This window comes from Geospiza fortis, unplaced genomic scaffold (assembly GCF_000277835.1).
Source record: "Geospiza fortis unplaced genomic scaffold, GeoFor_1.0 scaffold62, whole genome shotgun sequence".
In the NCBI taxonomy this organism is placed as follows: Eukaryota; Metazoa; Chordata; class Aves; order Passeriformes; family Thraupidae; genus Geospiza; species Geospiza fortis.
Window position 1 is genome coordinate 544,273 of NW_005054548.1, and position 25,575 is coordinate 569,847.

A 25,575-nucleotide genomic window follows, 5' to 3' on the forward strand; every position below is an offset into this window, starting at 1 on the left:
AAAGCTGGGAAGCTGCAAGGAAATATTTTCTCTGAAAATGCTATTTAAAGCCCACCTTAAACTGGACAATTGTTATTGCCCCTATAGAGAAAGGATTGTTATACAGATAATATCAGCAAATGTTAAATACCATGTGCTGCCTCTATGCTATTTAAAGGACTTTTATGTTCCAGAGAACAATTCAGTTAAATTATTCAGCAATTCATAAAAACAAGCTGCCTGCTTTAGGGCAAAGTCTCTCTGGACATGAGAGAAAACACTTCACTTAAAGATCTACACCTCATTTTCTGCCTCTTATTCATCAGGTTGAAAGGCCATTTGCACTTCCAAAAGATTGTTTAAATGGAAAAGAATTAAGTATTTAACCAGAAAAAAAAAAAAAACAAAAAACTGGTGTTAGTGGAGAAGGAGGCAGAGCATCGCTGAACAGGATTAGTATTTTATCACACTACAACAGAACTACTGACAGAATATTCCAAATATTCTATATGAGGGCTAGAAATTATTGTGGAGTTGTTTCCTTACCTTATCACCTTCTGCTTTGCTGTCAGAAATGGTTTCTGACTGTTGGAGAAGGACAGGAAGATGTGTCCTCATCACTGGCTTGGTGCTGACACTGCTGACTGTGAAGTGCTGCACAAACCTTCCAAAAATAAAAGGTTTATTTCCTTACAATTGACAGCAAAAGATTTCATCCACATAAATAGCTGGGAAATTACTAAAACAAGAGTATGAAAAGGTCAAGCTAGAGAGGAAATAATTTATCTCAGAATGAAAACATCCTAGTGTAAAGAGAGAATTATTTAAGAAACATTTTTAGATGGCTATCACATCTACCAAAACAGTTTTGTCTCATTTCTGACAGAATGAATCCCTTGGACACCAAAGTAATTTCTCACCTCTCCAATCCTGGAATGGCAGCAGACAGTTTCAGCTCCCTGCATCTTTCCCCAGAAGCAAAAGAGGCATTGAAGAGCTTCTGAACACTGGAATGCCTAAAAGAAGAAAATTAATTAATTAGTTAAAGGAGAAACCTAAAATTTTCTCTTCTTTAAACAAAGCGGGCTCATATTAAATGGTACAATAAAAAAACAATGTGAGTGTTGCACTAAGAATGCACCATTTTTTAAATTATTATCAGAATTTTATTATTATTATTAAAACCAATAAATAACAGCATTTTTCTGATTGCAGCTTCTGTGTAATTGCACTGCACTAGCAAGAACTTACAGCCTCTTTTGTTCCTCAGACAGGAATTCTTCTGGGACAACCCTTAAAGATAATCCTGAGCTTGTCTGGTTATGCCATGAAGAGAAAACCTGGAATAAATCAGATCTATGCATGAGTGTCATTATTTTCCCAAATTTGCTGTGGATTTGTTTAGGAATTGGTTTTGCTCACCTAAAAAAAAACAAACACATTTTCACAAGCCGTTAGATATTACACAACAAAGGTTTTGCTGCAAGGGAAGCTGTGGTTGCCCCATCCCTGGAAGTGTCCAAGTGTTGGATGAGGCTTGGAGAAACCTGGGAGAGTGGAAGGGGGTGTGGAATGAGATGAGCCTTGAGGTCCCTTCCAATTTTAAAATTCAAATCCACTGATCAGATTTTGCAACCTTTTCTTTGGCTAGACTGGAAGAGCTTTAGGAATTTACTGATATGGCCTCGTTTTCCCTGATAGAAATGTAGGTGTTTATAGCCCTACAGAAGGAACTGAATTAATTCAAGTCTCTTTGAAACACTGTTGTAATTTTCATGAGGTGAGATTGCAGCAATCATTACTCAAAATTGAAGAAAAAACTCTGTTCCCTCCCAAAAGAAAAGGAAACCCTTCGTTTCTCCAGGGAATGTTCTGGCTCCCATCCAATTGCTCCAGCCAAGACACATTAATCTGAATGGCACTGGGAACCTAGAAATCAGGTTCAGATGAATCACAAAGTCCTGTCAGTGTTTGGAATTTCCCTTCTTTTCATAAGTAAAGGCAACAGCCATTGTCATTTTTCACAATAACTGTCTGCAAGACAAAACAACTGGGGGGGACACGACTGCTTTCCATTAAAAACTCAGCACCCCAAACACAAGGGTAGGAGATAAAAACCATCAAAATAAAATATACTTTTGATATTAACAAAGGCAATATTGCTCATGCAGAAGGATCCACACAACTAAAGAAATAACCACTTCAAAACACACAGAAGGGACTCAAAGAAACGCGTGGGAGGGATGGAAAAAAGGAATGGTCAAGGGAAATTTGTGTTCTGTAATAGTCAAAGGGTTGGGGATAAAGTGAAAACATAGGTCAGGCTAGCAAGTGTTAGCAATATAGAAATATATCAGGCCCATAAGAAATATATCAGAACCTTTTGTATAACTTAAGGAAAGTGTAAAAAAAAAGTTGCTGTGGCATCAAAGAAAAAAAAAGAGAGAAATCAACACATCCCAAAGCCTAAGTAAATTTTCCTCCTGCACCCTTTAGAGCGAGGATGGGAAAGGCATCACCTCATCCTGCACAGCAGATTTCACCTCTGTGGGCTCAACATCTCAGTTTTTAACAAACCCAGATTTGGGTAACAGGGCAGTTGCAATTCCCTAATCCCAGGAGGCTTGGAATAATCCAAGTAAAGCTCCAGTGAGTGAGGTATCAAGCCAGATAATTGAGAAGAGTAGAAGCAGCATCTAAATTTTAGTGAATCTTTGTAACCTGCAAGCACACAGACTTTCAGAAAGAATTTTGGAGGAAATCAATAAACACCTGAAGGTAACTACTGACAAAATACAATATATTTCCATGATTTGCACAATCAGGTAGAGTCAATTTGATGAAGAGTTTTGTTCATGAGAGAACATCCTGAAGACAAAAGATTTGTTTTATTTGCTTGAGCAAAGCAACTGGTGTGGTGCCAAATGAGAAACTTTAACTGCCCAAACTGAACCTCAGTGTGGAACTGTTCACCAAAAAAATTAACTCAAAGGAGGACAGGAATAAATAGCCCTGAGAAAAAACAATACAGGAAACAAACACCCTCATCTCAGATAATACAAACAGTTTGGATATCTACAGCCAAAAACCAGATCAAAAGAAAAGCATTACAACTATCAGAAGAAAAAAGAACATTTTATAGGCATAGATTGAAAAGAATCTGGTTTTGTTTTATTAGGCCAAATAAAGCAGAAAGAATAGATCTGAGATTTGTGAGTATCTCGAGGATGTGTTCTGGTAGAGAAAAGAAAAATAAAACAGATATAGAAGTAGAATTAATAAAATAGGCTGAAAATTCAAATACAAACAAACAACAGATTGCCAGCCATTCAGAGTGGAACAGTGGGAGGAATTTAAACACTTAAGATAAAAGGAAGAGACATTTTATGGGACCATTAATGTGACCAGTGGGAACTACTCACTGAGCTAGGTGGTCTTTTCCAAGTCAGTGTGATGAGCACATCCCAAAAACCCTTGTGAAGCCCTAAAATCTCCAGGCTCATTTCCTCAAAAGCACTATTGTTATAAAGTTGGGTTTATTAAAAGCCTCTGCAGCACAATGCAAGAAGCCAATCTACTTAGGGAATAATACAATGCCATATGGGAGACTGAAAAACTTTAACTCCACTTCCCCGAGGATCAAGATCCAAATGTGTCTGACCACAAAAACACACAATGGAACCTCTGCCACTCCATACAATCCCTGCAGCAAATTAGACACCAGAGCTACATTGAAATGCAGCTCAGAAAAGGAGATTTTAGAGCCCTGGCTGCCTCCAGAAGGCAAAGTGAAAGCACATGGGAGCATTAAACACAACGAGCAGCACCAGCACTGGAAATTCTTACAGAAATTTGAGTTTTTCTCACACATCTTAAACACACACACAGCAATTATGTGGTTTCCCCCTCACCCCAACCAAACTTTTTCCCCTTTACCTGTGAATAAAAAGCTTTATAAATCTTTCTTTTGGGGAAAAGTGCAATCATCAGAAAGTTGTTCTGGGTGTGGAATTCAATGGGGAGATGAGGAAGCAGGGAATTTTTGAAGTCTATAAAGAGAGCAGCAACAATGCTGTTGGAATCCTGGAAAAGAAAGAAACAGGACAAGTAAATAATTAATATTTTCTACTTTGTATGGCACAGAGGTGGAGCAGGAGGGGTGGAGCACAAATATCTGCAGCTACTGGAGATATCACAAGCTCAAAACAAAGGATCTGAGTTTGAGTGAAGCACTAAACTTTTGTCCTGAAAACAAAGCTTAAATTTTAATATCTTCTCTTGTCCACACCAAAATCTAGACCCTTCCTCTGCTACTGCTTCAAACAACAACTCTTTGTCTAAACTCACATCTCCAACACAGACAGCACACGAAAAATGAATTAAATGTCACCTAAAAAGGTGACAAGGGAGGCTGAAGCCTTCAGGTTGTGTTTCTCTCAGAAGAACTGAACTCGGGTTCAATTTTTTTCTGAGAAAATACCGATTTTTGGGGGTTATTTTTTTAGTTTGTTTTGGGATTTTTTTCCCCAGAGTGGTGGCTGATGTCCCATCCCTGGAAGTGCTCAAGGCCAGGCTGGATGGGGCTTGGAGCAACCTGGGAAAGTGGAAGGAGTTCCAAGGCTGGGGGTGGAACAAGATGGTTTTTAAGGTCCCTTCCAACCCAAACCATTCCATGCCTGTGGAATCCAGGACAGGATTTTATATACAAATCTGCAGGATGCTGAAGTGTTTTATATTCGAGCCCTTTTCACTTATAACCCCTTTCAGATTAAAGTTTTAGAAAATCAGAACAATTTAGAAGCATGAAGCATTTCTGGGAAATGGGAATTCAATTATGTAGGGCTCAAATCAGAATTTTTAGTGGCATCCCCTTCACTTTCAATAGAAATGGGCAAAGAACTCACTGTACTCATTGTTGAGAAGAAAAAGCTCAAGTTGGGGAACTGTTACATAAGAGTTGGTATCAGCTCAGAGACATTTGCAAACAGAATCTCTCTGCTTTGCTGACTGAGGGATTAATCATAAAAATAATCCTCTCAAAGTCACTGAGGTCACTGAAGAACATACAAAAATATTCTCCTCAAAGAGAACAATTTCTTTTAAGAGAAAATGGCTTTTGGAACAGAATCCACAGATCCTGGATTCTTTAGGATGGTTTAGAGATTTCCTGAGAAGTGACTTCAAGGCCAACTCATCCACGCTGCTGTCAGCACGAGAAGTGTCCAACAAAATCTGCTCCTGGAAAACATTTTGGGCTCCACAAATTGAAAAAAGCTGAAAAGCAGCAGCAGCAGCAGCAATAATCCCCACGGACATGAGGTTGAAAGGAGCCAGCTCCAAGTTTTACAAGATGTGCATGTCATTGTGAAATCTAAATATTGCTTGGTAATATTTGTTTCCTTGATGAATGGCCAGAATCTCCCCTGCCCTGCATGAGTGCCAGGGATTTCAGGAGTTCAGGGGCAGCTCAATGCCCAGTTCCTCACAGCACAGGAACAGAATTCCAGATATTTTCAAGTTAAAAAGGAGAATATCTCACAGGTATCATGCTAAAGCTGCTAAAAAAACCTGCATTTTGCATCACTTCAAAGTTTGCTATCTTTTATTTTAATCAGAACATTAAATTCTCCTTTTTCTTTTCCATCCATATTACTGCAGGAACTTTTGGAAAGAGCAACCAATGAGTCCCTTGCTTCTCCTGTCACTTCTTAACAGTTTCAAAACCCTCCACCCTCATATTCTGCCAAGTCAGTAGAACAATAATACACTCCCTGTCAAGGCTTAGCTTCACACAAAAATCTGGCATCATTTCAAGAATGATGGCCAGGTCCCAGAAATAGCAACTTTTATGAAAGTGAGTGTCTTGACTCAAACAATCCCAGGAAGGTCAGTGTTAAAATAGCTTCTGAAACGAGGGGCAATCAATCTGATGTCCAAGAAAAGGCAGCTAAGGTAAGACTCTCTGAGCTGCTGTGTTTTCATCTCAATTGAATTCCATTTTTATTGTATTTTACTGGTTTCCTGTATTGTGGGATGAAATCACCCAGCACAATGCTGAGGGAGGTCACTGAATAAATGGGGAATACTGTACCTGAACAAAAGGGAAACCAAAGGAAACTGATTTTTTTCCCCCCCAGTGTTTAGGACACAGTAACCAACACAAAAAATCTCTTTTCCACCCTGAAGAAGTGATGGCTAACACAGTGTTTCTGCCTTGAGGTGGACAGAGCTGAGTTGCCATCATTAACCTCTCAATTGCCACTGCTCTGGTGGCCAAGTGAGAGATTCAAATATATTTTTAATAAAGGCAGAATTTCACCATCCATGACTTCACCACACCTTGAACTCTTCTCTATCCATCCCTTCACCCTGTGGGATGTTTAATGAATGTCATGTTGTGTCATTTTTCTTTTAACAAAAAGCAGTTTTCACACTGTTAACAACACATTGCTAACTGCAATACAAAATTCTCTCCTCCTTATTCACTAATTTCAGTTAATCAGCACCAAAACTGCAGTGATTTGCATCAGTTATTACAGTTGTACAGACACTTAAAACTTAAATCTAAACTTTGTACCCAACAGAATCATTGTTAAAAATTGATGGAAACTTAAGAAAAAAGAGACAAAATACTCACCCCATCATAGAGAGAAATGGAGCTCATGTGGTTCTTGGGAATGGAAATGCTGCCATGGTGGGGATCACAGAACAGAATTCCATCAGAAAAGAAATACAGTTTGCCTAGAATTTAAGGAAAAATAATTGTATGAGGTATAAATCAACTTTTCAGCTTCTCATGATCACTGTCTTGTCTTCCTGAGGAAGAAATCTATGTTCCTGCAGGATTTTGTTGTATTTAACAAGCAGTAGATTTGATTTGGGATAATATTTAGTGATATTTATTTTATTTTTATTAAATAAAAATATTTCTTTTATTTTTGGATAATATTTACAACTATTCAGTCTTTACTGGATCTCACTACCAAGGGCAGGATTCATGACTACAACTGCATCTGAGATTATCTGACCCCACAGAAACACTTATCATAAATATTCTGAGGCACTTTTTTTTAACTAAAAGCAAAAAGTTCCATCCTGCCAAACTTCAAACTTCCAGAAATATAAAATTGACAATACAAGAACTTCAGTAAAGATTGCATCCAAAACAACTGGAAATTTAAATAATGTAAAAAACTGAAGCATAAAAATGTTTAAATAGAAAATTTAACATTAAGTTTAATTTAAACTTAAAAGAAATAATTTTAAATTAGGCTTTTAAATTAAAATTTACTTAATAATTAACTTTTTTGGAGCAACCTGGGTTAGTGAAAGGTGTCCCTGCCCAGGGCAAGGGGTTGGATCTAAATGTTCCAACCCAAACTATTCCATGAATTTTATGCACCTTTTGCACCTCATAGTGCCAGACTACAGGGCTGCAACCTCAGCAGAGCCCAAATTTGAGCCCAACAAATTGGGGAACAAAATCAGCTTCACTGTCATGTCATGAAAAAAATTTCATGTTCCTTGCAGTGTTTCCTAATGGTCTTCATAGCATCTATTTGTAACTCTCAGCTCAAGAGTTGGTAAAACACTGAACTTCAGAAATCTCAAAAAAAAAATTTTAAAAAATTTAAAAAAGAAAAAATTGCTCCTTTGGAGGCACACAGAGCCAGTTTTAACAAAAGAAAAAAAAATTAAAATAAAATAAAATAAAATCCAGAGTTCTCCAGTTATTTACTGAGTGAACAAGTGCCCACAGCACTGCATTGCAAAACAGCAGAACATCCCACTCTGCATTAACCTCTTCTCTTTGAAATCTGATCAATTAGAGCCAAAGCAGCTGCCCTGATGTGAGGGTTGCTGTTTAATTGCCTTGCACATCATTATTTATCCTCCACACTCCGGGGCAAAGACAATAAAGCTGAAGGTTCTCCTCTAAATACTGTCAGCAGCAAGCACTTAATGTCAGATATTCAGCACCTCCTGCTGCACATCAGCACTGTGACAGCAGCACCTTCTCTGTAGAAAATATATATAGAAAATATACAGGAATATATTATAGAATAGAATTATATATTACAGAATATATAGAAAATTACTTAAAAAGAATCTATGCATTCAGGGCACAAGGAGGGAGGGAAATCTACCAGTCCTATCAGATTATTTTCAGTCTTATTCCTGGGATATTCATGTTGTTTAAGTTCTTGAAGGAAAAGGCACCAAAAAAACAGGAATAATCCAAGACTGCTGTCAGGGATGTTGTGTCAAAAAGCTGTAACTGGATTGGATCTGAGAAGGACCAAATTCAGGCATTTTTCTGTGCCACACTGAGCAGCTGAGCTGACAAATTCTGAATTCCTGAGAGAAAATGGCAGTGGCAGAAACCTGGAACATGTCAGCTCCAGGAGGAGGCTTTGGGAGGAATATTTGCCTTCTCCTCCTGAGCTGGGAACCCACAGAACTTCTGCAATGGCCAATCCTTCCAACCTCATCTTTCAAGAGACAGAAAAGGCAGAAAACATCTGGCAGCACATCTGGCAAGGACAGGAGGAGCTTGTTTGGGCATTTTTGAAGGTGAGCTGTGGGGAAAAGCCTCCTCCCACCAAAAGTCTGCAAAGCCCAAAGCTCTGCAGGAATTCTCCTTCCAGGACTTCCAGGCAGAGGTTGGGGCCAAAAAAAAAATGGAATTAAAAACAAGAGACATGGAAAGGCAAATTGGAAGTTTAAGATGATGGCACAGTTTGGCTCACCAGAGTGTGAATCTCACAAGCTCTCTCCTGTTTAAAAACCCACCAAAACAAGAAAAAGCAAGCAAAAAAGAAAACCACCCAACTACATCTCACCTTCTGCAGGCGTGGCCTGTGGGTTGCTGGAACAGATATAAACTCCATCACCCCCAGTGAGTAAAGTGCCCAGGAAAGATTTGTCCTCCTAAACAGGAAAAACCAAACAGCAACATCACACACTGAATCAAGGACCAAACCAAGCAGGAATATTTTCTCTTGCTTTTGCTCCAAGAGAAAATATTTGATTTTCAAACAGCATCAGTCAAGAACTTTTGAAAGAGTTTTATCCTGCATGGACCAGGGAAAGACAGCAAGGCAAGAGTATCATTTTTAAAAGCCTTCCCCCCATTTTGGTTTTGCCAGCAGCAATGAAGTTACAAGTTATTGTCACAACCACAAGGCTGAGCTTTTTGTTTTTACTTTGTCCATCTACTGAGCTAAAACATGAAAATAAATCTATTTATAATGAACATTCCTGGGAACCACAAATTGCACCACAAATGTGAAACTCATGTGATTTAAGGTGTTTCCAGATTCCAAACTCCTTTTTTTTTTCCTAGTGCTTAGAGTGTTTTCCTTTAGACATTAGCATGCTAATTAAGTTAAAAGAAAGTTGCATCAAGTTTTAGGGGTTTTTGGAGACACATGAGCTCCATGAGTAATGTTTAGTGAGACTTCCATGAAATCATAGTTTTATTAGGATTCTTTCTGCTCTTGGGTTTTATGATTCTTTGAAATAAAGAAAGCCTCAAACTTTTACACACAATATATTATTTTGTATGTGCAAGTTAGAAAAAGACAAGGCAGAACAGGCAAGTCTTGTAGAAGACAAGTAACACACATAATAAAAAGAGAGTCTGGTAGTGGCTCAAGTTTTTCAAATACTGGTCCATCAAAGTGTAACTTTTTTAGTTTAAGAAAAATATTTAATTTTACCTTTAATACTTGCTGTGCCTTTTCAGAGAGTTTCACATCACTGTCTTCAACCTGCAGCCAGAAAGAGCTTCCATTTGAATTGTGATTTATACAAATAAAGCAAGTCTAACACTAAATAAAAAGCATTAAAAAAGCTTTGAGACCAACAAGAACCTCAGGTACCACAGACAGAAGAAGCCTTGAGCCCAGAATGTTCCAAAAACAATTTTTTCCTCTTAATACTGTGTTACCATGGGATCAAAATAATTTCTTGCACCACATTCTCCCCATTAAATTACTTTATAGTCTAAAATATTATATAGATAGAAAGCATGCAGTTTTATTGTTTTATTACTGCTCAAGCTTGCATTGCCAAGGGCAATGCCCAGCTTTGTAATATTCTTGGGAATTCTATCTCTCACACAGTGTAGGGCATCAGAAGTCTTGAATCAAACTTTTTTGGGCTGATCTACAATGCCCCACAATAAACAGAATTTTCAAAAGTCAAACTGTACACTTCAAAAGCAACCAGACCTTTAAAAAGATTAAAAACCTGACGAGGTGACAAGGAAATTGTTGTTGTTGTTGTTGTTGTTGTTGTTGTTGTTGTTTTGTTGTTGTTTTGTTGTTGCTGCTGCTATTATTGTTATTGCTATGTATTAGTATTAGTATTATATTTAATGATATTTAATTATTTTAAATAATTTTAATAATAATAATTTAAAACTCCTGCTATGCATCATGGAACCATCAGCTTAATTTTTCATTTATTGTCCAAATCTAAAAAACCAGGGTATGTTTATATTAAAACATACATACAACATTGTGTTTCAATGCTCAGGTTCCAGATTTTCCCTCAGCCAAGCCCATGCCCAGAGCAAGTTTTGCCCTGTGGATGAGCTGAGCTGAGGCTCTGTGCTCTCACTCACCAGCCAGGAAGCAAATCTTGGGATAGCTGCAGTCAGGATAACGTGCCTGGAGTCTGGATGGATGCTGCCATCTGCAGGGAAGCCACGGGAAGCAAAGCAATGGAAACAGGGAATTATTAAGTTTGGAAAACACCTCCAAGATCACTAAATTCAACCTCTGACCTAATATCACCATGGCCACTAAACTTATACTTCAGAATGCCCAGTATGGTACTGTTAAGACTTGAAATTTCTTTAGTAAATTTGAAAATCTTATTATTTTAAGGGTTTATGAGTGTTTCAATGAAGTTTTCACAGAGAGATTCCCAGTGCTTTTGTGCTCTGACATACACAGAGCTGCTCCAGAGTTCTAAAGAAATCCTGGTTTATTCTGATCTTTCCATGGCTTCTTCCATTGTTCTTAGTGTTCCAGTAACAGCAAAAACATCCAATGGAATTCCTTTGGCTTTCCCATCACAGCAAAGCCAACAGAAAGACAAGAGTGGTGTTGAATTTTAGAATTTTCAACATCTGATCTAATATCACCATGGCCACTAAACTTATACCACCCACATACTTCAGAATATAATGTATGTTACTGTTAAGACTTGAAATTTCTTTAGTAAATGTGAAAATCTTATTATTTTAACGATTTCTGTCTGTTTTAAATGAAGCTTTCACAGCAGAGTAACTCCTAGTCTTCTTGTGCTCTGACATACACAGAGCTGCTCCAGAGTTGTAAAGAAATCCTGATTTATTCTGATCTTTCCATGGCTGCTCCAGAGTTCTAAAGAAATCCTGATTTATTCTGATCTTTCCATGGCTGCTCCAGAGTTCCAAAGAAATTCTGATTTATTCTGATCTTTCCATGGCTTCTTCCTTTGCTCTTACTGTTCCAAACCCATCAGGATAACAGCAAAAACATCCAAAGGAATTCCTTTGGCTTTCTCATCACAGAAGGACATGAGTGGTGTTGAATTTTAGAATTTAAACTGCTCACCTTTTTCTTTGACCTGTATCTGTGATGTCAGGAAGGACTCCGAAAACACAACAGATCCCAAGCATCCTCTTCCTGTGAGCAGGTCTGGAATGTCAAACACCATCATGGATGCCTGCAGCCATCCAGCAGTTGGAGGGAAGAGAAAGAAGAACTTGAAATATTTCAATTGAAAAAGCAAAATTTGTATTTTTCAAGCATCCTAAACCAGTATTTCTACATTGTGGTTAAAGCCTGAGATCATAAATCTGTGTTAATGTTTTATTCTGAATTCTGATTTCTTGTTAAACCTGGTCCAGCATCTGAAATCTCTCTCATGTCTCCCCTTACATTTGTATTCACACAAAAATCTCAGTATAACCCAGAAAAACAGACACTTGAGCTCTATTTCCTAATAAAATAAATAAATATTATTATTTCTTACCGTTTTGATTAAACTCAGGCTGTCCTCATTATCTAATGGAGTAATTCTAGAACAACAATGATAATTAAATATTTAAAAGTTAGATCATCTTTCTGTGACTCCACAGCAACCAAAAAAGCTGTTTTGTTTTAAAACAAACACTTATTTGTGCAGGTCATTTCAGTCAATTAGTGTGGGGATTAAATAAGCACAAGTTTGTGATATCAACTAAGTTAAAAACATTTTTCAAAGGAAACTTAATGAGCTCATGCTGCTTCTACTCATTAACAGTTAATAAAAATCAGTCTGCCCAACTGCTTTTTATTCCTTTTAATGTTTTTAAGATTCCACAGAATTACAGATATGAAATCACTGAATTACCTCATACACAAAAGCACTTAGCACAACTTGTGTGAAATTATCAAACACAAGGGGTTTTACAGGAGTTCCAAGAGGAGAAAAATTTATTTATTAGTGTATGTAAATCACTGTAATTAATAACAAGATAATAATATAATTATTATTATATTTGTTAATATTAATTATTTATTAATATTATTATTGTAGTTATTGATTACATAATTATGTAATTAATAACAAGAAGTTGTAAGATAGTGATACAAACCTGCCATGGTTGTTCACAGCCTGGATTTGAAAAGCAATTTTGGAGCTGTAGAATAGAAATTGTACAGGTGAAATGTGTTTGGTTTATATTTTTAAATGGTAAAAAATAAGCAGGAATAGATTTAAAGCAAAAGAAGTGATTAAGAAAACTGGAAAATGGGATAATTATAACGATTTTTAAAGGCTGGATGCATTATGAAGTCTTGAAATCTGGCAGTCAGACAAGCTCAGTTTAAAATTAATATTTTTCCGTTTATAATTAATATTTTTCAGTTTATAATTGATATTTTTCAGTTTATAATCGATATTTTTTCCCCCAAAGTATCTAAATGAGTAACTCTGGAAATACACACCGTAAAGCAGATTTCAGCTGTGCTAAGCCAAGGGAGTCTAACGCAGACAGCAGCACCTGCTCTGCCACTTCCTTTGCCTGAAAAAAGGAAATAAAAATTAAAATATCCTTTTGCCATCCCCTTTCCAACTCCCAGCAGCTCCAGGAGCACCCTAAGACCAACAGGAGACACTAAACAGTAACACACTGATGCACCAGGCTAAAATTTGATTTTTCACAGATCTCATTTTCCTTACTAGGAGGTCAGGAAAATTCATGAGAAGATGGAAAACCAACTGGAGATGGGTAAAATTAGACACACTCTGAAATCTCTCTTTTATTTTATTTTTTTTTTTTTTAAAAACAGAATTCAGAGCCTGCTTGGAGGGCAGGGTATGAACCTTGTGTTATTCCATTGAGCAAAACACTGAATTTATTTTGGGGTTTTTTTTTTGGTTTGCACGTAAATCTCATACTGCAAGCAATCCAAATCAACAATTACAGAGAGAGAACAATTAAATTTCATTTACCAACTTCATTTACCTTGGATTCAGTGGAAGTTTTAGCATAGCACTCAATGCCAGCAAGCACAGCCTCTACAACAGCAGAATATATTTGCGACAACAGCGTACTGAAGAGAAATACAAACACAACATTTACTGGACAGGCAGAGTTTTCTTCCTCCTCTCTTTAAAGGAGCACTTTTTCCTCTCATTGCACAACTCCCTTAATAATAAGGAAGGGATCTTTGTTGGAATAAGTGAAGTGGTTTTATAGTTAAGCTTTCTGTTTAAGAAAATGAAATCAGAGCGAGGAAATTGCTCAAATTACAGGATATTTTAGGGAAATAACCCTTGATATAAATGTGTCTGGTGCTTTTGTTAGTCAGGAATAAAAAATCTGGTTTACTGTTGCCTTTTGCTGCAGTTGGGTTTAAGAACCACATCCTACATGCAGGGTCTGGAGTGACAGAGGGAATTGCTTCACATTGACAGGGGCAGGGATGGATGGGACCCTGGAAGGGAATTGTTCCCTGTGAGGGTGGGGAGGCCTGGGATGGAATTCCCAGAGAAGCTGGGGCTGTCCCTGCACCCCTGGAAGTGTCCAAGGCCACTTGGAAGTGTCCAAGGGCTTGGAGCCACTTGGGACAGTGGAAGGTGTCCCTGCTGTCCCTCCCTCTCCTGGCAGAATATTGGAATGAGATGATCTTTAAAGATCTTTTCCAACCATCCCACAACTCCATGAAATCTCCATCCCAGCTTAGTCCAATTCCCTTCTTAAAAGGGGACTGAAAAAATTGTAAAGAAATAAACCAAAGCCAGGAGAAGCCAGGAGTGACTTTCAGCTATTGACACATTTACAGCTCCAGAACCACTGGGGAAAAACCCAACCAAGGAACATCAGCTTCTGTTTTCCTGCTAAATTACAATAAAAAGATGAACAGGCCAATAAAATTACTCCCTAAATTTTAAGTTTTCTCATGACTCCACTGTCAGTATTGAGGGAGTGAAGAAGAGTGGGGAGGAAAGAGGATCCAGCATTTAAGCCAAAGGCAAAGCATTCCTGAAGGATGGGAAAAAAGCATCTGAAGATCCCAAACATGGAGGAAACCTCAAAACGCACCAAAGCTTGTCTTGGATCATCCCCAACAGCAGCAAGTGATTTTAAAATTCAGATTTTTCACTATTTTTTCAGGTTTCTGGATTGAATTTTCCTGTGCTTTCCATGCACTTAGCATATTTTCACTGCATTAAAGCAAAGTAATTCCTTTATACTGTAATTCTTCCAGTCTTTGTAACCATCCCTATTTTCCCTCAAATTCACATATATATTTACAAGAAAACATCTCAGTGAGGTGCCCTTTGTCTTATTCTTCTTCCTATTTTAACATTTTAAAGCTAGCAGGAAAAAAAAAAAACAAAAAAAAAAGCACAGGATTTCTTTTGTGTTGCTTTTGAAGCATTTTCTTAAATAAAAATAAAACCACAAAATTTATCCCAGTTTATCATTCCATTTACAGAGTTGGTTTATGCACTCCAGGCAATCAGTACAGCCAAATTTGGAATGAATAGTGTTCATAAAATACTTTTTATTTCACTTTTTATAAGATATTGACAACTGTAAGAAGCAGGACACAACTGCCAACTAAGTTGAATATCATGAGTTCAGGTTTGTCAAAAAAGCCAATTATACTACTGTTGTTGAAATTAGATTATTTGAACCAAAACAAGGATGCTTCCAAGGAGAAAACATTATTTTTAAATTACTGCTTTTATCCACCTCTACTTTGTTTAGAGCTTCTCTACTCATCCTGATTAAAATGTATTTAGTAAAAAGAGTTTTTGAAGGAGGACAAAAAATGTTTGAGCAGTACACAGATGCAAGAAAAAACACCTGTTGGAGTTCAGTTTTCTCCAACATAAAGAAAAATCTGCTGCTCAGTGCAGTAATTTCATTTTTATGTCTCACAATTACCAAGAGTCAACAGTATTTATTGTGACAGTACTGACACATCTTTAATATTTTTAATATCTTGCTACCAGGTCATGCAGCTTTGCAGAAGCAAAAACAGGCTCCTAAAATGATCCCAACTAATAAGGAGGACAAAAATCTCTAAGGAAAAATCTGATTTATCAAGAGAGAGAGCAGGACCAAAGCAGATTTTCTATTGTGTTCTCCAAGCTGGACAGGGATCTACAACATGCACAGGAAGTGGACATCAACATGGATAAACAAAGTGGGATTTTGAGAAGGTTAAAATGTGCAGAAGCTTTGCAGCTTCCCAAATTTTAGGAAAAATTAAGGTTGATCTGACTTGAACACAGTGAATTTCTTCACAGGTTTGACTGTTCCCTGTTGGCATTTTCACTGAGCATCAGAAATCTTCCACATTCTTAATGAAACTGGTCAAAAATTTACTTTTTCTTCTATCTGTGCATGATGCTACAGTGTGAGAGACTTTTTCCCCTTGGTTTACATAAAGTATCTTTAAAAATTATTCAAGATTTTTTTTTACTACAATTTGAGCAAAATTTACTAATATTTCCTTTCTGAACAACTCCCCATGTACCCACTGAAACTCCCCACAAGTATTTTGCTTCTACAATCCTGTCCCATGCACATTATTCTGAATAAAAATGTCCCTGCAAATGCCAACAGCCACTAAAAGCAGGTTTCACCTACTGCCACGAGGTAGAAAGAGAGAAGAGTTAAGGAATAATATAAAAAATTGGCAGCTTACACTTGCTCAGCTTGCTTGTGTATCTCGTTGTCATTTCCTGTATTAAAACAAAAATAAAAAAAACCAAAAATAATAATAAAAAAAAGTTTGGTTTAAGCACTCTGAAAACATTTCTGCTGCACATCTTACATGGAATTTATCCAGTATTTTATGCTACTGGGGCAAACACAGGCTGTAATTCCAATTCTCCAACCATCCTTTCTTCAGCTGTTCTGAGCCCAGTATATTATATCTGTATATATTTTATATATTTATATATTTATAATATATATTTTATAATTTTTTTTTTTTTTCAAGATAACCCTAAGGACTGACTTCATCCATGGACATTTCCAGCCATTTAAAATACATAAGAAAATGGTTTTTAAAAATTTTACATGGCTTGTTTTTATTTAGGAATATTAGGAATACAGCTACTGAAACTCATTACACTGAGGATAAAAGATAGAATTGAAAGAATTTCCTTCATCCTAAAAATCCTCAGTTACTTGGCAACTCTCAGTTTGAATTATGTACTTTGGAGACTGTTTTTTTATAATTCCATATGGAACATGGACTGAAATATTTGTTTAATGCTTTAAAAAGAGTCTGCACACTGAGATCTGACATATTTTATGTTCAACACTCAGATCTGACAGATTTTCCCCACAAAATCTGCTATGATTTCATGCACTGGTTACAGAATCCACCACTTAGAAAGGAAGCAAAGCCTTTAATTGCTACAAATTTTCATGGAATCAGAGGTAATAATTGCCTTGGTGTATTTAATGCACTTACCCAGGAAAGGAATGTGAGTGGCTCCAAAAAAATAGGTCCTTGAACAAGCCAGAGGTCCCTTTGGAGATACACACTGCACTACCTAGCAGTCAGTATTAATGAGATACAAAAGACATCAGTAAAACAAATTGGTGCAATAATTAACAATTAACTACATTCCCCTTTAGTCTTCTAAGCACTGACAGACTACAGAAGTTTACAACACAGAACTGGATTGTGAAAAAGCAACTTACGTTTTCAAAGGTCTATTTCACTTTTGACTTGACCTGAATGGTTGAAAGACTTTGGAAAGGAGATCAGCTCTGACTTGTGTTTTCAATTTCCTATGTCAACTGCTCTTTTCATGAAGAGGAAAGTGGGTCAGGTTCCCATAACTAGGCTGGCACTTGGTCTTATTTACTATTTTCATGACACCCTATTAAAACAGTATCACCTGTACCTGTAAATAAACCACCTTTTTAAGAACAGCATCAGAATCTGAGGACAACAGATGGAGCAAGTACATCACAATAACACAGTACTTGCATTTTCAAAGGTATCTTATTGTTAACAAGGGAAGGAAAGACAGAATTGAAAGCGTTTTCACAGAAATCACGTTAAGAGCAGCAAATGGAGGATGAGATTTCACCAAGATGCAAACCCACTCTTTTCTCAGGCTCTGCACACGTGATTTGTGCCCAGAAGCCCCACGTCCATCCATCCCTGAGGCAGCTGCACATGAAATGCTGACAAACTCATCAACTCATGGGCTCACTCATGCTCTCACATCCACCTGCTCAGGGCTCACAGCACTCCCAGAGCCCCTGGAGGCAGCAGGGAGCTCTCTCCACACTCTACCTCTCTCCTCCTTCGCTGCCAAGTTGCCTTCTGGAGCCACCCAGCCAGAGGATTCCAAATCCCTGGGGTGATGGACCTCAGCACATGTTTAACAACCCAGCTTTTACTGGGAAATGGAAACAAGTTAATCATGTTCAACAACCCAACTTTTACTGGGAAATAGAAACAAGTTAATCATGTTCAACAACCCAACTTTCCCTTGGAAATGGAAACAAGTTAATCATGTTCAACAACTCAACTTTTACTGGGAAATAGAAACAAGTTAACCATGTTTAACATCCCAGCTTTTACTTAGAAATGGAAACAAGTTAATCATCTTTAACATCCCAGATTTTACTGGGAAATGGAAACAAGTTAATCATGTTCAACAACCCAACTTTTACTTGGACATGGAAACAAGTTAATCACGTTTAATATCCCAGCTTTTACTTGGAAATGTAAAAGTAAAAACAGAAGTTTAACAAAACAAGTAAAAGCATGTTTAACAACCCAGCTTTTACTGGGAAGTGGAAATAAGTTAATCATGTTCAACAACCCAACTTTTACTGGGAAATGGAAACAAGTTAATCATGTTTATTATCCCAGCTTTTACTTAGAAAGGGAAACAAGTTAATCATGTTTAACAACTCAGCTTTTACTTGGACATGGAAAAGTAAAAGCAAAAGCTTAACAAAACAACTAAAAGCATGTTTAACAACCCAGGTTTCACTTGGAAATGGAAACTAGTTAATCATGTTTTACTTGGAAGTGGAAATAAGTTAAGCTTTGCATCCTCATCAGAACAGTCCTGGAATTTTATGAAAGGTTTTTCAGAGTTTTGTCAATAGTTGTTGAAGCACACACTGGAATTTGGATATGTGTGGTATATCCCAGGTTTATTCAGAAAGATATTATCCAAAAAAAAGTGGCTTTTTTTTTCTTTTTTAAGAAATGGCTAAATAAATGTGACTAAAATAGAATCTGTGGGTCACAGTTAAGTGTATCACAGAAGGTTTTCACTTTGTGGCCAGGACACAAACAGCATCTCCCTCTCCCCCACCCACTTACAGCAAAAGTTGTCTTTTTCCAGAGAATAAATTATTTAAATTCATTCAGCAGTCCCTGATTAAGAATCCAATATGGTTCCACTTGGAAAGAGCAAGAAAAATCACATTTTTTCCTTGAACTGATGGATTGCTAAGGTGCTTTATGTTAAGAAGAATTAGGCATTTAACTCATGAAAGACAAGCACAAAAAATATACAAAGAAAAAGAGAATATACTTTAAAATCTCAGAAAACTTCTCCAAAGCCTTACCATATGCTTGGCAGTGCTTCCACCAGGGCCAGTGTTTCGGACCAGATGCCCTTCAGATGGAAAATTAAAGTTCCCAGTGTTCAAGTTTTCCTTTGTGGAGTGGCTGCCAAACAGGACAAAGGGCTGCCTGCTTGGGCTGAGGAGGAGACAGGGAATCACCACCAAAATACTTGCAGCAAGTTTACAAACAACAAATGAAATCAAAGCTTTTAACTGCTGAAATTCTCATTCTAATAATAAAAAAAATTACTAAAGCTTCACAGTGAAAGGAGCAAGTTCAAAAGAAAAAATCTACTTGCATTTATAAAATGGTAATTTCTTTCAAATACAATGAACTTATCTCAAGGTTGCTCCCAAATGCTCTTAGAAGATTCTTTTATCTTAAACTGCCTTGAAAAGCTGCTTAGTTTAAAATTTACTATCTTGAAAAGCCCTGAAATTACTCTGTTGGAAACAAACAAAACTATTTTGGGTTTAGCTCTGGCTTTGGGCCCAAGACTCAGCTGGAGAGGTCAAAGATTTTCTTTTCTTTAACGCAATGCAAACACCAGAGGATGCTGCCAGCAATAAAGGACATTAAACTGCACTGGTTTATTCCAAATAGAGGAGAATGTGCAGAGAGATTGAATTAGCTAAACAAACCTTGATTAGCTCACAACAGCAGAACATGGATTTTGCAACAGAAACCTTCAGCTAAACAACAACTTTTGGTTAAAAGTCTCTCATAAAGTCACAGAATGGTTTGGGTTGGAAGGAACCTTAAAAATAATCTCATTCCAATCTTCCACTATCCCAGGTTGTTCCAAGCCCCATCCAAATTTTCCAGGGATGGAACAAGGAAGGAACTGATCATAATGAACAAAATTTCATGGTATAGGTAAGAATTACAGCATTAAACACTGGGAAAATTCCGTTTATCCTTCCAGGACATGAAGGAACTTTGCACAGGCTTTTTTTAGTATGAGATTGGATCTACTGAGGTGATATCGAAAAGAATTTTAAACACTATGGCATCAGGGATATGGAAATAAAATACTGAGGTAGTAATGACAGCAGAGGGAATAATGAGTAATAATAAGAAGAAGAAGAAGAAGAAGAAGGAGAAGGAGGAGAAGGAGGAGAAGGAGGAGAAGGAGAAGAAGAAGGAGAAGAAGAAGGAGAAGAAGGAGAAGGAGGAGAAGAAGAAGAAGAAGTAGAAGAAGAAGAAGAAGAAGAAGAAGAAGAAGAAGAAGAAGAAGAAGAAGAAGCAGAAGCAGCAGAAGAAGGAGAAGAAGGAGAAGAAGGAGAAGAAGAAGAAGAAGAAGAAGAAGAAGAAGAAGAAGCAGAAGCAGCAGAAGAAGCAGAAGAAGCAGAAGAAGCAGAAGAAGAAGTAGTAGTAATAATAATTACCTGTTATCTGTTATATGGCTTGAGATCATGCCATGGCTGAAATAACTTCTGAAGGGCTGGGAAGAATTGAAAACAAAAATTATTAAGAAGTACATGGCCAGAAGTGTGAAATATCCTCTTGTTAATTAAACCTGAATTATCTTTCTCAGAGAAAACTCCTGAATCCTCAGAAAATACTTCCATCTCCACAAATAAACCCAAACACCACTAAATCTCTCATTTCATTAAATCATTAAATTATTTAGGTTGGGAGGGACCTTAAAGCCCATTTAGTTCCAACCCTCTGCTATGGGCAGAGACACCTTCCACCATAACAGAGGAAGCAACAAAATGCTTCAAAAAAGCATCAAAAGGCTTCAAAATGTCTCAAAACAGCAACAAAATGCATCAAAAAGGCAAAAAAATGCATCAAAAAAGCAACAGCCACCCCCAGAAATGTTGTGCTGTTTTCTCCCATGCTCTGTGTCACCCCCCCAGTTTTGTCTGAGGTTTGAGATGTGCAAATTCAACTTGTTAAGCCCTGAACAAACCAGATTCCATCCAAATGCAAGTTAAATCTACCTACAAATATCTCCTGTGCAGGTAGAAATTGAATTATCAGTGAGCAAACACTTGACTGAATTACCCCTGCAGCCCTAAGCCATCATACCATGGATTTTTAAGGTGGGTGGTGACTTTAAAAAATTCAAATTATGTGTTTTTAACCCTCAAACATGAAAAGTGAGATGGGATAGAGGAAAAAAAATCCCCAAATTAATGCTGAATAATTATTCCTTCTGCATGGATACTGGAGGATTGCTGAAGCAGGCTTACCTCCCCAGCCTGAGATTCTGAGAGTTCCAGAATGAAGGGAATTTCAGTGTCAAAATTAGCAAAAAAGTTGGTCCACTGGTGTTCAAAAATCATTAAATCCTAGAAGGAAAATATTTGACATTACTTCAAGAGAAATGAAGGCAAAGGTGACATTTCTCTGGAATACAGACTGCCCAAAGAAACAACAAGCTCAGGAAAATAAATATATTTTAGAAGATAAGGACATTCTGCTGGATTTCAGGATGTCTTTTTGTGGGTGTGTGGTTTACGTTTATTGTTTTCAAAAAATTTAAGTCAATTTAACAACTTTCAGGTTGAAAACTTCAAATTATAATAAATAGGCCTGCTCAGAGTGTAGGACAAGTCCCAAACATTAATCTCACTTCCACACAGAGAAGGGAAGTGAAATTTCAGAGAGTGATTACCTAGACTGAGAGCCTTGTAAAAACTCTATGATATTTTAATTTTCATTACAGCAGTTGACTGAACAACTAAATTGGTGTGAACTACCAAGTAAATTATAAATATAAATAATTAAATCATAATATAAATCCATTATAATAAATTATGATACATATAAATTATAATAGAAATAAATATAGATAAATTACAAATATCAATTATAATTACAAATACTAATATTTATACAATGCTTTCCCCTCTAGCACTGAGATCAGAGCCTGGCAATAATGTGAGAATCCCTTCCTTCTGTTTGTATTTCCCACAGCATCAGAGCAGCCACTGAGTGTCACTGTTCCCCATTTCAAGGAGCTACAAAACATTTGAAAAATGCTTTTTTTTTCATTCCTGGAATAATGGTTGTGTGTTAAAGGGGATTTTTTTAACCCTTCTTGCTGCAAAAGGAGGATTAACACACAAAACCACAGCAACTTTATGTATTTTGTACATGGTTTAATGACATGAAGGAAAGTTTTTAGGAGATTTTCAGACAAAGCAATACATTCAAGGAAAGCAAGGCAAATTATTTTAGTGTTTTGCAGAGTTTGTGGTAGATTTAAGGAATGGGAGGAGACCCTGCAAGCAACAGCAGGCAGAGCCTGAAAATTAAGCCCACAAACTTCATTAAAACCAAACAAAATCAAACTTTTACTCTGAGGTTACACCAAGCAGGAGCTGAGGCAGAACATTTCACCTGCATTACCTCAAAAAGCAAATCCTCCAAGGACACAGGATCCATTTTGCTGTAGGTCTTCCATAAATCAGCACTGACATCCATTAACTGAAAGAGATTTTAAACACATTTCTGTGTTAAAAACACCACAAAGAAGGCCACAGACTGAGGTTTAAGATGAGACAGAATTAGGGAACAGTGCCCTGTCTAACAGTGCTCCTTAACTCTGATTTCACAAATATTTCCACTCTGATTTCACAAATATTTCCACTCTGTTACAAAAGAACTGACCAGTGAGAGTCTGAACTCTGTGCAAAGCTTTCTCTGCATGCTCCAAACAAATAATTTCACAATATTTTTCAATTTAATAGCAAAGAACCGCATGAGCTGGTGCAGGCAAAAGGGCAAGATGAGTTTTCTGAGTTAAGACAGCCAAGAGCCAATTCCAGGGTTACTCATCCTAAACATCAGCCAAAACCTGCTCCAAGCTGATGTAAATTTAGGCTAAGACAGTTTAACTTTGCAATACTAAATTTAGGCTAAAACAGCATTTTAACTTAGCAATACTAAATTTAGGCTAAGACAGTATTTTAACTTTGCAATACTTTCTTCCAAGTAGCAGGATGATGCATATGGGGAGCAATATTTAAAAATATATTCTTGAGGGATACTGGTATCTGAATAATTCTGCATTTATTCCCCATCACCCACTTAGTTACAAATGCAACACTGGCTGGAATTTTCTTAACCCTCTGCTTTACAGTTATTCCAGGTACTTATGCAATAATGATTTCCCAGACCTCACTTCTTAAAGGGACACTTGTATCTGAATAATTCTGCATTTACAGGGTTCCCCATCACTCACTCAGTTAAAAATTCAACATGGCTGGAATTTTCTTAACCAGTTTTCTTTACAGTTATTCCAGGTACTCTTGGAATAATGATTTCCCAAACCTCACTTCCATTCCATTCCTATAAATACAGGAAATTCTCTAAATTACAGATGATGCATATGAGAGATGTATATGGAGAAAAATATTTTAAAATATATTCTTAAAGGGACACTTGTATATGAATGATTCTCCATTTACAGGGTTCCCCATCACCCACTTAGTTAAAAATGCAACACTGGCTGGAATGTTCTCAACAAACTGCTTTACTGCTATTCCAGTGCAATAATGATTGCCCAGACCTCACTTCCCTTCCATTCCTATAAATACAGGAAATTCTCTAAATTACAGATGATGCATATGAGAGATGCATATGGAGAACAATATTTAAAAATATATTCTTAAGGGACACTTGTATGTGAATGATTCTGCATCTACTCCCCATCATCCACTTAGTTAAAAATGCAACATTGGCTGGAATTTCTTAACCAGTTTTCTTTACAGTTATTCCAGGTACTCATGTAATAATGATTTCCCAAACCTCACTTCCATTCCATTCCTATAAATACAGGAAATTTTCTAAATTACAGCATCATTAACAACTCTGATATATCCAGTAAAAGAGGAAGTGCCTTTAAAAGATGGGGAAAAATCCTGAATTATCATCCTTCAATTATATTCCAATCTAAGACAACACAGAGCAGAGGGGAAACCTCAGAGGGAAAGTCTGAGCTAAAAATGCACCAAAAACCTCCCCTTTTAATAATGGCAGAATTAATTTATAGATGATTTACAGTGATCCCAAATGCACTTCCAGCCTGGTTTCCTCCCCCCTCAGTGACACAGAACCACACAAACATGTACAAAGTTAAGAATGTCACTTCCCATTTGAAATCCCCTCATGATTTCAAGGAGGAAGCAAACAAGAACTCCAGCTGGAGCTGCCTGGACGGCCAGAGCCAACATGATTGCTCTCAAAAAATGAGTCCAAGAATTTTCCCTGCTCCTTTTGAAGCATTCCAGGAGTGCTTGGGGACAGAATCAGCTCCCTGGATCACACAGGAGAGGTTCTGTCTGTGCCACCATGTCTGAACATGTTTTTTTTTTTTCAGAGCCTCTACTGATTTCTGAAATGAACTGGGGTAATTAAAGGGCATTTAAAGACCCAAACAGCTCCTGAATTGGCAGTGAGATTTTCATTAACTCATTTTATGCATCAAGAAGGGTGATTGATTGCCCTCCCCAAAGATCTCATCTGTTGGCACTCTGTGTTTAATGCTTTGGGCAGGTTCACACCACAAGGTGTTACAGTACCAGCGATGGAATGAAAAAAAAACCTCAAAAAACCCTGAAGAAAGCTTAAAATTTTCCACCCAGTGGAAAGAGCACGGTGCTCACAAAGGCACAGGAACTCACAGAGAATATTTCTGAGCAAGCATGGACAATTATAGATATGATGAGACTTCAGAAATGGCACTATTCATCCTCTGGAGGTTTTCCAGCTATCAGGAGTCAGCCAAAAGCCCATTGTGGCTGTAAAAATGGAGGAGTGATAAGAAAAAATGGAACATCTGCACTGCTGTGGCAGAGATTCAAAAAATGAAAGCAAAGAAGCTTTAAACAAGCACAGAAATGCAAAGCTGTCATCTGAAAATGCTGTTCAGAGCATAATTAATAAATGGGCAAATCAATGACATAAGTTGCTCAGAGTTAAATCATTATTAAATATAGGAGCAATTAAATCCTGATTGTTGCCCTATTGAGCAGAGTATGATGAACCAGGAATATAAAATGTCAGGGAGAGAAGGAGATGCATCTCTTTGGTCAAAACCAGTGACCCAAGAATAGTCTTTTCTTATTTTCTGAGCTCATCTCAAGGTGTTTGTCACTAACCAGCTCCTCCTCCTCTGCTCTTGAAGATCTAGAGCCCATCTAAAAAATTAGGGGTAAAATAAATCCATCTGGGGGCAAAAAAATTGGTTATTGGTAGAAATGGCTCCAGAGGGAAGGGAAGGGAAAGGGGAAAGGAAAGGGGAAAGGAAAGGGGAAAAGGAAAGGGGAAAAGGAAAGGGGAAAAGGAAAGGGGAAAAGGAAAGGGGAAAAGGAAAGGGGAAAAGGAAAGGGGAAAAGGAAAGGGGAAAAGGAAAGGGGAAAAGGAAAGGGGAAAAGGAAAGGGGAAAAGGAAAGGGGAAAAGGAAAGGGGAAAAGGAAAGGGGAAAAGGAAAGGGGAAAAGGAAAGGGGAAAAGGAAAGGGGAAA

The 25,575-nt window shown here is 37.3% G+C and overlaps 1 protein-coding gene across 1 annotated transcript in view; it reads right to left on the minus strand.

Moving 5' to 3' along the window:
* The window catches only part of CUNH20orf194 (chromosome unknown C20orf194 homolog), a 67,695-nt gene that overhangs the window by 22,951 nt on the left and 19,169 nt on the right, over positions 1–25,575 (minus strand). The window contains exons 7-25 of the mRNA XM_014310559.2: positions 22,458–22,535; positions 21,296–21,394; positions 20,483–20,538; positions 19,094–19,229; positions 16,962–17,043; positions 16,185–16,221; positions 13,487–13,574; positions 12,966–13,042; positions 12,614–12,658; positions 12,010–12,055; positions 11,589–11,700; positions 10,610–10,680; positions 9,702–9,752; positions 8,823–8,910; positions 6,617–6,720; positions 3,916–4,062; positions 1,231–1,319; positions 900–995; positions 526–643 (exon numbers count right to left, since the gene is read on the minus strand). Of these exons, the coding sequence (XP_014166034.2) occupies positions 526–643; positions 900–995; positions 1,231–1,319; positions 3,916–4,062; positions 6,617–6,720; positions 8,823–8,910; positions 9,702–9,752; positions 10,610–10,680; positions 11,589–11,700; positions 12,010–12,055; positions 12,614–12,658; positions 12,966–13,042; positions 13,487–13,574; positions 16,185–16,221; positions 16,962–17,043; positions 19,094–19,229; positions 20,483–20,538; positions 21,296–21,394; positions 22,458–22,535 (1,620 nt within the window). The remainder of the gene's footprint in view (positions 1–525; positions 644–899; positions 996–1,230; positions 1,320–3,915; positions 4,063–6,616; positions 6,721–8,822; positions 8,911–9,701; positions 9,753–10,609; positions 10,681–11,588; positions 11,701–12,009; positions 12,056–12,613; positions 12,659–12,965; positions 13,043–13,486; positions 13,575–16,184; positions 16,222–16,961; positions 17,044–19,093; positions 19,230–20,482; positions 20,539–21,295; positions 21,395–22,457; positions 22,536–25,575) is intronic.